At 39.6% G+C, this 13,276-nt stretch overlaps 1 protein-coding gene across 1 annotated transcript in view; it reads right to left on the bottom strand.

The window, feature by feature from the left end:
* lrriq1 (leucine-rich repeats and IQ motif containing 1) overlaps positions 1-13,276 on the bottom strand; it is a 58,517-nt gene that overhangs the window by 6,069 nt on the left and 39,172 nt on the right. The window contains exons 20-23 of the mRNA XM_014020608.1: positions 12,590-12,691; positions 2,573-2,669; positions 778-838; positions 476-593 (exon numbers count right to left, since the gene is read on the bottom strand). Of these exons, the coding sequence (XP_013876062.1) occupies positions 476-593; positions 778-838; positions 2,573-2,669; positions 12,590-12,691 (378 nt within the window). The remainder of the gene's footprint in view (positions 1-475; positions 594-777; positions 839-2,572; positions 2,670-12,589; positions 12,692-13,276) is intronic.

Below are 13,276 nucleotides of genomic sequence, written 5' to 3'. Positions count from 1 at the left end.
CTGTAAAACAGCAATTATGCTGAGTCAGGCTTGATTTTTAGTAATCTTTTCCTGTTAAATCAATAAATCAAATCAAATCAATCAATTAAAGCTCATAATCTTACCACTTGAAACATCACTAGCCCTGAAGCTGCTGGTAGACATCGCGGTTGGAATTATCAAAGGTTTTTGACACCTGAGAGACACCGTAGCAACTCCTTTGTGTTTGGAAGCGGGGAGTGGGGGTGGGGGGAGGACCAGGGAGGATGATTCAACCACTCAACCACTAGATGTCACTGAAAACAACAAATCCTTAACACTGTGCCTTTAATTTGTTCTTTTTTTATTTGCTCAATGTATCATTGAGGTTGATGCCACCTAATTGTTGGTGGCAGTTCAGCAGTTATTTGTTGCTTCTGTGAACAGATTTTTTTTGCTGTCAAAAGAAAAGGAAAAAGAAATGCTTGAAAATGCAAGAACATCACAGGAGACTTACGTGCGTGAGTCAAGGCTTTTCTGTAAAGACAACTGTTCCCTTTGCAAGCATGAGAGCTCAAACTGCTGTCAGCACACAGTTGGGTGGCGTGAAGACGATTTATATGCTCTGAATCAGCCTGCATATTCAGAACAAAAACACACACATAAAAGACACCTTCTGCAAAAAGAAGCCAATATTGTGAAATCCACAACAAAACCAAAAGATCAGAATATGTTCAGACTGCATATCCTGTTTAGATATGCAGTCTGACTCTATCTGAACAGCAGAAAGAAGCCAGTTTAATCTCACACAACACTCACCACAAGTTGCACTCTGCCTCCACTCAGAATGACTGAGTTTATCTCCGGTAAGAACCGTTCACTAAGATAAAAGGAAAAAAGTTTATCAATACTCATATATCTACATGTGTTTCACATTAGTCTTCTGTCCGGTGCCAAGTGTAATAAAATCTAACATTGAAAATAGTGACATTTAACTGGTTCTCCATAAAGCACTGTGTTGCTTCAGCAGTGTGTTTAGGTCGATGTTCTGTTGGAAGATCAACCTCCATCCAGTGAAGCAATAAGTCCAATAAGTTTTCCTCAAGAATTTTTTTTTACATTTTGTGCCATTAGTCTTTTCTTTTACTATGATCATTTCCTCAGTCTTGCAAACAAAAGACATCTCCCCAGCATGATGCTGCCACCACCATGCTTTACTGTGGAGATGGTGTTTTCAGCATAATAAAAGGTGATGGGTTTACTCCATGATGTTGATGCAGAACAAGTTCATTTTTTTTTTGTTTCATCTAATCTCAACAGCTTCTTCTACATGGCCGGGCTGCCTCCAATAAGCCTTATGGAAAAATTCAAACAGTCTGCCTTATTTTTTTCTTTAAGTAATTTTTTTTCCTGCCAGTCTTCCTTGAAGCCACACATGTAGTTTAGTGTGGCCCTATAAACCAGTATCCCCATCCCTGCAGAAGAGCAGTTCAGCCAATGGATGCAGTCAAGTTTTGTAGATGTTTGGAGTTTGGGATATTTTTCTTTCAGAACCTAATCCTGATCGGTGTTCTTCACAGTTTTGTCTCTGACCTGTGTGGACAGTTCCTTGGCCTTCATGATTTCACTTGCTTGGTAAAAGCCCTTACTACTTAGAGTTGAACTGCCATTTATTATGGGGCCAGTAGAACCTTCAGAAGCCAATTGTTTTGATAAATACATATACTATTTTTAGTTTTAGGTTGGGTTGTTTATTATTAAAATAACCCCCACTCCAGTATATTATAATCATTTTAGAGTATTTTGTTTAAGTTCCGTTAGTTATGGAAATATAACAAAAGTACCTTTAAATTATGTGTTGTAACGCAACAAAACAGAAACCCTGTCAAGGTGTGTAACACTATTGCAACTCATCGTATAGGTCTGAAGGAATCTCCATCTCCATCTGTTTCCACTGATCCATAGTCGGGTCGCGGAGGCAACAGGTCCAGGGTAGACCTTCCCCGGGGCCTCCTAGTGGGGCGTGTCCAGAACACCTCTAAAGGGAGGCGTCCAGGAGGCACCATAATCCGATGCCCAAATCACCTCAACTGACTCCTTTTGATGTGGAGGAGCAGCGGCTCTACTCCGAGCTCCTCACCCTGTCTCTAAGGCTGAGCCCGGCCACCCTACGAAGGAAGCTCATTTCTTGCATCAGGGTCATGATTTACGCCTCATGACCATAGGTGAGGGTTGGAATGAAGACAGACCAGTAAGTCGAGAGCTTTGCTTTTCCACTCAGCTCTTGCTTCACCACCACTGACCAACGCAACGCCCTCATTACTGAGGACGAGGCCCCAATCCGTCGATCCATCTCCATCCTACAATCACTCATGAACAAGACACACAGATACTTAAACTTCTTGAGGCTGAAGGAATCCCAAACTGAAATATTTTATCCATTTTTATCAGTTTTTAAGTTTATTCTTTCTAAGTCCTCGTAAGTTTAGCTAAACTTCTGCCAGAGCTTTGCATTAATTTATTTTCTATACTTGTTAGGTAAGTTTATTTAATCACTTAGAAAAACTAAAAAGGTCCAAACACAGCATGTTTTGTGATGTATGAAGCTTCTCACCTATTTGAGTGTCGGTCAGACTGAGCAGCTCCTCCACTTTTCCCACATATTTGCTCGGTTCTCTCTGCCTGCTGAAGACCTGCCTCAGTCTCACCAACTGCATGCATAAAAACAAAATAAAATAAAAAACAAAAGCTATAACTTTATCTATCTTGTTGGTTACAGTAAGTCACATTTTTTAAAAACTTGCAGTGGTGGGATGTAACTAAGTACAAGTACTTTCTTGCTGTACTTAAGTACATTTTTCATGTATCTGTACTTTACTTAAGTAGATTTCATCATGGATACTTTTGACTTTTACTCCACTACATTTTACATTAAGTATCTGTACTTTCTACTCCACTACATTTCTGTAATGTGTTGAATTACAAAGTACATTCATGTCACGTCGATTTATTTTTTATTTAATTTTATTTATGGTTTATTTGATTAATTTTTTGTTAGAAAATAATCAGTGGCGAGAGGGGAATTGCTGTAATTGGTCCATTGAACAAAGCAGGAAAGTACCATTACACCCTCCTTCATAAAGAAGCAGAGCATCAGCATGCCCACAATGGTTTCCACCACGGAGGAAATGTGCCATTCATGGCCTTATTTAACTGGTTCAAAAAATGACTTGTTGAGATTTGATAGAGGAGGTTGGTGGTGAATTTACATCTTCTGCAGCTGTTGTCACAATATGTGATGATGCACAGAATCACAAGTCCAAGTGTGAACAGTGTCACGGAGTGTAAACACAAAACTATGCATTATCTGCACCATTGTTCACTAAAATGGCACCATTGATGTATTAAAATATACATACAGTAGGCACACTTCATGATATTGTAGACCATTAGGGAATATATTAAGCAAGTACTTTTACTTTTAATACTTTAAGTATTTTTAAAAGCAAGTACTTACTTACTTTTACTCAAGTGAAATGTTAATGTGGTACTTTTACTTTCACTAGATCAGTGGTTCCCAAACTTTTTGTCTTCTGACCCACAAAATATCCCTGGCAAAACCTTGTGACCCCAAATATTACTGGTCTGAGTACACAAACGTYGTTAATAACCCTAAAAACACAGGMTTTTTGACAAACTAAACAGCTTGTACACAAATATAAATACTTATTDTTACTTATTTTGTGTTTTTGTAATAATTATAGAGAAAATATTACATCAGCAATTATTTTATTACTCTTTAAATTGATTTCTGGAGATAATCCAAGGTGCTTCATGACCCATAATTGGGTCCCAAGCCCAACTTTGGGAACCAAAGTGCAGTGGTTCCCAAACTTTTCAGCTTTTGACCCACAAAATAACAGTAGCAGAGACCTGTGCCCCCAACTGTTTTTGGATGATAAACATTTGTATCAGGTCAACTAAACATGGGCATAGTAACAATATTTTTATACTACATTTATCCATTTTAAATATACTAACCTCACTCCTTTGTAACAACTAAGGCAAAAATGTAATTAGTTCAGAAAATCTTTTCAGGACCCCACCTTGATGTTTCAGGACCCCACTTTGGGTCCCGACCCCAACTTTGGGAAACACTGCACTAGAGTACATTCTTGTCTGTTTATCTGTACTTTTACTTAAGTACAGTGTTTGAGTACTTTCTCCACCACTGAAAACTTGTAACTCAGACCGAGCATGGTTTTAGACGGCAGCAGGTGTATTTAAATCTGCAGTGAAAATGCTGAATAAACAGTTTTTCGCCAGAGTACAAATGTCCACAAAACAAAATGGTCAAGGGCTTCTTTTGTGGACAGGATTTGTCTTGTTCCGTTGTAACTACAGCTGGTCAGGTTTCTCTGCACAGGGACGGATCGGTGGTCAAATCTTTCAGTGGTTGTGACGGGCTGATTTATTTAACTTAGAGGACTCCGATTCAAAGGGCTTTGCATTTACCAACATCCATGTGAGTACTTGTGGTTCTCCGAGAAGTTGAATCAAAACAGTGGTGTTCACAATCCGAATCCCACAATAAAGCTGTATTTCAAAGTAAACATTTATGCTGCAGTGACAGTAAAGCTGCAGTGGATGGGTGTAAACTGATAATGAAACCTGACAGCCTAACACTGGAACTAATGACGCATTTATTTAAGCCATTTACTTGCTTTTGAGGAGTTGTTAAAAAAAAGAGAAAAGCTTTACAGTTTTCATGGCTTAATTGAAAAGCTCCACTAAAAATGTCAAGTGATGGATGTTTCCCCCCGGGCCAGCAAAGGCCAGGAAATAGCTACATGCACTTCCTAAAGCTGAGAGAGGCACAGGGAGCGTGTGCAGTCTGACTACCTCCAGTGAAATCTTTTCAAAACAGCTGCTTTCTCTTATACTGTTCTACTTAACTCACTGAACGAGCCAAACATTTACTTTGAAATTGTTTTTAAAAGAGTAAGTCATATTACAGGGATAGAAGAAAGGCTGCTAATGGTAATTTATAATCATTGCGTTGCTACAGTCAGTCATAATGACTTCCATGTAAAAAAAAAAAGACTACATTTATGTTGTACTCTGGTAACATAAAGGACACCCCACCCCCTTTCTTCCTTTCCCCAGAAGCCCCAACTATAAGCTTCTTCCTGACCTCCTTCAACCTCCTAAATCCCCCTCTAGTACTCCTCCAGGACATCAAGATGGGGCCTGTAGGAGTCATGCCTATTAAAGGGGCTCTTAAGCACATTAACTGATCTCGTCTCCCTTGAAGAGCTGAGGTCTCAGTATCAGAAAGCTGAGGGGGAAGAGGAAGGTAGGGTTTGGTCACCAGCTAACTAAAGTGGGCACAAGCTGACTGCAGAAACAAACACTGGGTTGAACATTGGATCAAGACTAAAGCAGATGTCCCGATGCATCTCAGTAATCCAGGTAAAAAATCAAAAAGAAAAAAATTGTATAGGTCCTCTGGACGGGTTCTTCTCTAACGAAATGTTTCGTCTCTCCTCCAAGAGACTTCTTCAGTCTGAGAGTTTCAGGCAAAATTCAGGCTTTTAAGCACTGCCTCCATGTGACTGATACTCACATCACAAGGCTATCGTTGACACCTAATTAACACCTATTGTTAACAGGGGGTGGAGTGATACTGGCAATAGCAGCACTGTAGGAGGGGGACAACTGAAAACAGAGGCCTCCACCTCTGTTTAATGATGGACGGTCTTTCTTCACAAAAATGGCTTCTTTTACTCCTCTCTCAAACCAACGTTCCTCTCTATCAAGAATGAGAACATCCTCATCTCTGAAAGAGTGACCGCTGGCCTGTAAATGAGTGAAAACTGCAGAGTTCTGGCCATTAGATGTAGCTCGTCTGTGTTGGGACATTCTTTTGAACAGTGGCTGCTTTGTTTCCCCGATGTATAACTGGTCGCAGTCCTCCTGGCACTTAACAGCATATACAACATTGCTCTGTTTGTGCCGGGGCACCGGATCTTTGGGGTGAACCAGCCTTTGCCGTAATGTGTTTTGGGGTTTGAAAGCTACTGGGACATCATGTTTAGAAAATAAATGTCTCACTTTCTCCGAAACACCCGCAACATACGGAATAACCACTGGTTTGGGTCTGGGTTTGGGGTCTTCATTGTCACCTGAAGGTTACATGGAATCCTGTCTGTGTTTCCTGTCTGCTTTCAGGAAAGCCCAGTCAGGATAACCACACTGCTCCAGGGCCTGTCGTGTGTGTGATTTCTCTTTCTCCCTGGCTCCTGGGTTTGTAGGGACACTGTCTGCTCTGTGGTACAGAGTCCTGATCACTCCTAACTTGTGTTCCAGTGGGTGGTGGGAGTCAAAACGCAAATATTGGTCTGTGTGGGTGGGCTTATGATATACGCCAGTTTCCAACCGTCCTCCATCCGAAACCGAGACATCGCAATCCAGGAACGCCAACCAGCCATTTTTTACATCCTCTCGTGTGAACTTAATATTTTCATCCACAGAGTTGATGTGATCAGTGAAATGTTGGACTTCCTGGGCTTTAATTTTAACCCAGGTGTCGTCAACATATCTGAACCGATGACTCGGTGGCACCCCTGAAAAGGACATCAAGGCTCTCTTTTCCACTTCCTCCATGYACAGGTTTGCAACAATAGGAGAAACTGGGGATCCCATTGCACACCCATGTTTCTGCCTATAATATTGCCCCCCGTACGTGAAGTAGGTTTGAAAGAGCTCAGAAATGCTTGACTGCATGTATTTGAACATTAACTGAATAACAACTGAAGTGATTCAGATAAATGTGAATAAACTAATAAAGGACATGGTAAGACACTAACGGACAATGGTTTAAAGGACAAAATGTCCTGCAGAAGTTTCAGCCATCAGATTTTTGGTATTTAAGGAACTGATTTAATCTCTCAAAGCAAAGATCCAGCTACCGCTGGCAACAAAGTTTAGTTTGTCCTAATCCCTTTTTATTGTCACAACCATCATAACTGGGAATGCTCTGTTTGACACAGCCTTGGACACTGAGCAGCAGTGATGTCTTTATGTAATGCCACAGTTTTGCTCCATTGTTCAAACCAGTGTTATTGGAAGAAAACATTCTCATTGGTAAAACGTGGCTGTTAACTAGACTCTGACGAGAAAAATAGCGTTAGAAATTGTTTCACTCGTGCATGATGAGACAAAACCCTTTTTTCATTTGTAATATAACTGAAACAACCTGCTAATATAGACTACTGTCACAGACTTTTGAAACAAGTTGTACACAAGAGTGGGAGAAACGCATCTTGAGCAGTATTTGAGTATTCTCGTTTTTATCATATTCATAAACGAGAAGAAAAATCCGAGGATGTCCGCAATTTGACGTGTTTAAAGTTGAATGTTTGTGTCTGTCAGTGCCTCAGACTTTCTCAGTATATAAGCCCTGCACGTCTCTTTGAGTGCCAGTGCTCCTTAAACATAGCCCAATAGCAGAGAGCTTTCCACTGCCCGACACTGTAAATAGATCATAAATTGAATACACATGAGTGATGGTAAACGCTCTAAGACTGAGATATTTTGGAAGGTCTGTGATAAACAAAGAGATTGTGTTACAGTTTGACTTTGTTGATGACATGAAAGTGTGAAATCGAGTTAAGTACTCAGGAGGTAGGGGTTCCAGGGTGGAATAAAAATACATCTCCCTGTGTCTGTGTGACTTCAGCGCGGATGTTTGGTGGGGTTTGAAATTGAATGGAAGAGTGCAAAAGAGTGCGCCTGCGGCATCGGTGGAAAGTGTTGGTGGAAAGAGTAAAGATTTGGGGAAAAGCGTGGAGGGATGCAACATTTTCACCAGATGAAGAACTCAAACGCTGAAAGATGTAAATCAAATAAAGTAGAGAAATGTGCATTTATATATATATTTTTTTGCCTTTAAAAGAAGATTTCACATGGCTTTGGACAGTTTTCTCTCTCTGACTCCCTCTTGGCATATGTAAGCTGATACACATTTCAAGTGGGTTACTCATGTCCAGCACATCCACACAAAGAGCCTGGATTAAATAAACATGCCGCGTCAGATATCTTGGAAGAAATCTGTCATGGGTTTGGGGCTAATTACCTCCAGAAGGGGCTTGACTCAAAGCCTGAAACGTTAGCCCCTTACAGGGAGCACTCAACGGGCCAGGCTGGGTTGGGGTGGCCAGGCCTCGAGAACTGGGGATGGATCCAGAGGAGGGGGTGCTTTCCACAGGTCAGAACCAGAGAACCATAAGCATAGCACCACAAGTCAGATTGAGATAAGCCACCTGCGGCCATGGCCTCATAGGTATTTTATTTTAAAAAACTGCCAGAGTCATCTTTTACAGAACTTGGCTGGTTTGCGTTGTGCATTTTACAGGATTCAGCTCACTGTGAGCTTATCCACATAACCACTAATTCCAGTGTCAGTACAGTATTGGAAAATTGACATAACACCATATATTGCTGCAAGCTGATTTAAGGTACCTAATGGTTACAGCAGCATTATACTTGGAAGAGTTGCTTCCCAGTTCTGCCGGAAAACCATCAGTGTTGTGTTGTGAATATGCAGGGTCCTGACCTCAGCAGAGGAGATGAGTCTCCATGGTACAGGGAGATTTGCTCCTATCCTTCCTCCTGCTCTGCCATTAGCAAATCCCCTTCTTTTAAGTCTGGTTGTGCATGTCATGCTGCCAGACCATCTTTGCTCCTCAGGGCAGGGCATCCAGTCATAGTTTTAAAAAGATGGAGGCAGAAATCTGTGTCTCTTTATAGATTCTTGTGACAGTGGACTAACACATTTTTTAGGAAATATTGCAAAGATAAAATGTGTGTGTGTGTGTGTGTGTGGTGGGGGGGGGGGGTTAACTTCCACTCTTTCATTACATTCCCCACAGGAATGTGTCTCTTCATTGAGTGCTAAACTTCTGCTCCATTTTCATTAGTTGCTGTGTTCACAGGTTGAAGTCAATCAGCAATCAGAGACAGATAAAATGACTCAAACCCTGTGTTTTTTGTGTGAGACCCTGTTGTTTGTGTGTACTTTGGAAATACAATTTACAGACATGGCTTTGTACTGGAGAGCTGCTTATTAAGACTTGCAGGTTTGTATGTTTTGTTTTTTGGTGGTTAAATTAATTTAAATTTTTTCTTCTAGTTACAATTGTTTGGTTTATTTTGATTATGGCTCTCACTGAAGCTTAAATGCCTTTCTGTGTTGTTAAGATTAAAGAAAATGAAGGGTAAACAGCAAAACTGTCTCTTTGTTCTGTCCAAAATTACAGTATGTTAGACCCCTTTACCTCCACACTAGCATGGGGATGTAACAGTTTGTCTGTTAGCAAAACATCTCAACATCTCATAATGAAAAAAACAAACAAACTCAAATCATTTGGTATACTGTACATCTACCACTGCGTAACTTTTATAGGGTTTGCCACAGCAAGCAAACTCACATAAAATATTTGGCAAATGTTTTACACTGACTCGCCTTCTTGATGCAATCTGGGCTTGAACCTGCAGCCTGAGGAATAAAAATCACTGAACACCGATCTACCACAATTTAACGCTGCAAAGAAACTTAAAGGTCATATGAAGACTACTTGAGTTTGTCATATAACTGTATAATTTATATGCAGTATGAATTTCCATCAAATGTCTAAGCCAGTGGTTCTTAACCTGGGTTCGAATCGAACCCTAGGAGTTCGATGAGCCGGTCTCAGGGGTTCGGTGGAGCCTCTGCTGGAGGTAAAGACACACTTGTGTAAAGTCGTGGTGACACGCCCCGCTTGGCCATCACTTGCTGCAGATCACGTGAGATTGTTTGGCCAATCAGTGCTGGCCCCAAAAAAGAATTTTGTGGATTCAAAACGACAAAAAACAAATTAGCTTTAAAATAATTTAAAAAAGTTATTAAAAAGTGTTAAATTCTTCAAAAAAAAACTAATTTATTTTTATTAGTAAAATAGTAGAAATATTTTTGGGGAGATAAATTTTTTATGGGGCCAAAATATTTTTGGGGGGCCAGAATAAAGTCATTTTGTAATTTGTTGTGAGTTCATGCACTGATTTGGTTTTGTTCTTTGAGCAAGGTGATTGATGTTCATGCACGGCTCATTTTATACACCAGCAAAAAAATAAATAAATTTTAAAAAAAACGTCTTGAATTTGGAAAAAAAATCACACTTAATTTATCACTAAAAAGGGTTCAGTGAATGCGCACATGAAACTGGTGGGTTCGGTACCTCAAAAAAGTTTAAGAACCACTGGTCTAAGCATTTTTGTAAACAAGGCCAAAATATGCCATTTTCTACAAACTGCATGAAAATCAAAGTTTGAATTTCCATTTTGGTCTAACAATAATCCACTCCTCATTTGGATTACCCGTAGAAGCAGCTTGTGTTTTTGAAGTTTTTTGTAATTTTGTGCATTCGAAATGGTATATTGGATGTAGGGCTACAACTACTCAATAAAACTGATACAAATTGATCATTAAATGTGTTGGCAACAAATGTTATTATTGATTTGGGTAACTAAGGATGGTATTAATTTAATGATTAAGCTTTAGGTTTTAATTTGACAACAATGTCTGAGTGAAGACACTTGCCTTAACCTAATACTGCAAATAAACCAAGGCATTTATTGAATTATTGTAATAAGCAGCTGTTTTGACTGAAAGTATTCTTAAYCTGATCGTCACTGACATTGTGTCCATGGTCAAAGATAAAAACTTTACTTTCATAGTTCACACTTTTATTTCAGGTTACTCTTCCCTCAAGGACACATTTTACAAAGCTGATGGAGAGAAAAGATGAAAAAACTTTCAATGATACAGCACACATTTGTGTATATTTTTGTGTACATTCATTTTTTTAATGATTTTACAAATATTGATTTAATTATGCATTACAATTTAATATTATAATAAGAGAATTTTCAAACAGTAACCTATTTTTGTGTGTTTTAATATCTCAGACCAATTTTTTTATTTTGGAATGAAGGAGTCAAAATTACAAATTTTTGTTGTTGTTTTCTGATTAATTGATTTTTCAAAAAATAATAATCGAATGGTTAATCCATTTTAATAATCGTCAGTTGCAGCCCTAATTGTGTGGCCTTTGGGTGCATGAATGGCACGGGGTCAGCTGCAAGCTTTTATAATTTTCTGAAAGATCCACAAAGAAAGATTTGGGGTGAATGTGGTGCAGATGAAAGACTAGAAGCAAACAAAGCGCAGCTCTGTTCAAACCATTTTGAAGATGTTGCCTTTTCAGTGCCTCCCAGTTTGAGTACATCCATCCGTTTTGCACTCAAAGGACTGCGCTGAAGGAGGATGCCACTGCAACAACATCTAATCAATAACAGCGCGGCTACATGGGACACTCTGCAGCAGTCATGACAGGAACTTTTTCAGCACCATCACAAACCAAAAGAATGCACCAAAGCTAAACAAACTGGTGAGTAGCTTTTTATTAAGACTATTACTTATGAGCACAATCAGGCCTGCCTCGTTCATTACCCAAAAACAGGGCTGCAGTAGGGGATACTCCCAGCAGATCAGCATCACTCTAATGGGAGAGAGGGAGCCTGGTGCGGGTGTTCAGTGTGCAGGGAGTCGCCGACACTGTATAGGCAAATGCAACCCTTTTCAGACTTTTTCATTGCAGAGTGACTGGCCTACAGTAGGAAAATCCAATTTATCATAATTCTAGGCTGAGCAGATCGATCCAAATAATCATTATCATCGTGCCTTAGAAACAAGAATTATGATTTTTGGCTTTGCTTTGCAACCTAATTTAGCAGGTGGAAAGTTGTAGTTTTTATTTTTTTTATTATAGTTTTTAATAATTTCAATCAGAATTGTCAGTTGTGGGCACAGTTCCCCTAAAGCACTAAAGCACTAATAGGGGAACTAATTTCCTGATTAGCGCTTTAGGGCTTTTACTATTTTTTAAATTCGTTAGTGGATTAGCACTTGCTAAATTTATGGGCTAAATTTAAAAACACTAACTGAGGTCTTTAAATGTTATCGATCATCATTATTGTTCACAGTTGAGGGTGAAATCTGTCATACATTTTCTTCATGTGTGTATCTACAAGGTCACACATGTCAAACCCAAGGTCCGCGGGCCAAATGTGGCCTGCGGGTGACTCCCATTTGGCCTGCCATGGGCACTAAATGACAACATGCAGCACACAGTAAATACTGTCTCATGTTGACTCTGAATGTGTCAACTGGATTATATTACTGCTTTAGAATTAGCTTTTGCTAAATTTTTCAGTGCATTAGTGCTTTAGAATTAGGGGATCTACATATTTGAGTTAATGCTTTAGGGTTAGTGCAACTATTATTTAGATTAGTGCTGCCCACCACTGAGAATTGTAATTAAAACAGTGTATGAATGCAAAATATGCAAATCATACATTTTAGTGTTTTTTTTTTCATTTGACCTTTAAAAAATAAAACATACAATAGTATGTATTGTGTTTAATTGTCGCTGTTGCAAAGAAATGCAATGAAAAAGAACAAACACTATGATACCAAAGGGACAGAAACTGTAAACTGCTTCTCTATACAGTATATGTCAAGTTTTACCTTTGAAACAGTGTCTACTGTGCCATGCAGGCTTGTTCCTTTCCTTCAATGGGCTGAGCTGGTAACTGGAGGTTCTTAACAAGGCAGCATGGACAGAGGGGTCTAAAAGGGAAAAAAGAGAGCATAAAGCAGGCTTAAAACAAAAAGTTAAAAAAGGATCAAACATTTGGAAAATATGAGAGCAGAGCTCTGGTTCCACTGAGACAGATGCCATCAGGAGTTACAGTCGACATAGACCTGTGTGTTGGTGGCACAAGATGACAGGAGTACTGCGACTGCAGTCATGCATTTGCAATTATGATCAAAGAGTAGCCCCCTTTTTACATGAAAAAACAACATGCATGATGGCCGTGTCAAGACCACTGCTTTTTTGGAACAGAGCACAGCAGAGGTGAGGTCACCTTTCACTGCAGCTACACTCAACCACGACACTGAGGTGGAATGAAAGTTAGCACAAGACAACTTGTCAAGCGGTTTTCTTGGCAATCATCGGTTCCTCTACAGGCTTTTTTTAAAAGAAGGTCCAATAGGAGACGACAGGCCCTGGTTTCTGCTGTCTGTTATGGCTTGTTAACATACATGGAGTGGAAAGGTTCACTACTGCTGAGGCACGACTGAAAGAAAAATAATGAGAATGAAGGAAGACAAAAATCCACAAGGAATTTTTTTAATTTTAGAAACTAGAAT

Source organism: Austrofundulus limnaeus, unplaced genomic scaffold (genome assembly GCF_001266775.1).
Source record: "Austrofundulus limnaeus strain Quisiro unplaced genomic scaffold, Austrofundulus_limnaeus-1.0 Scaffold260, whole genome shotgun sequence".
NCBI classification, from domain to species: domain Eukaryota; kingdom Metazoa; phylum Chordata; class Actinopteri; order Cyprinodontiformes; family Rivulidae; genus Austrofundulus; species Austrofundulus limnaeus.
This window is presented reverse-complemented; position numbering and strand designations above follow the sequence as displayed.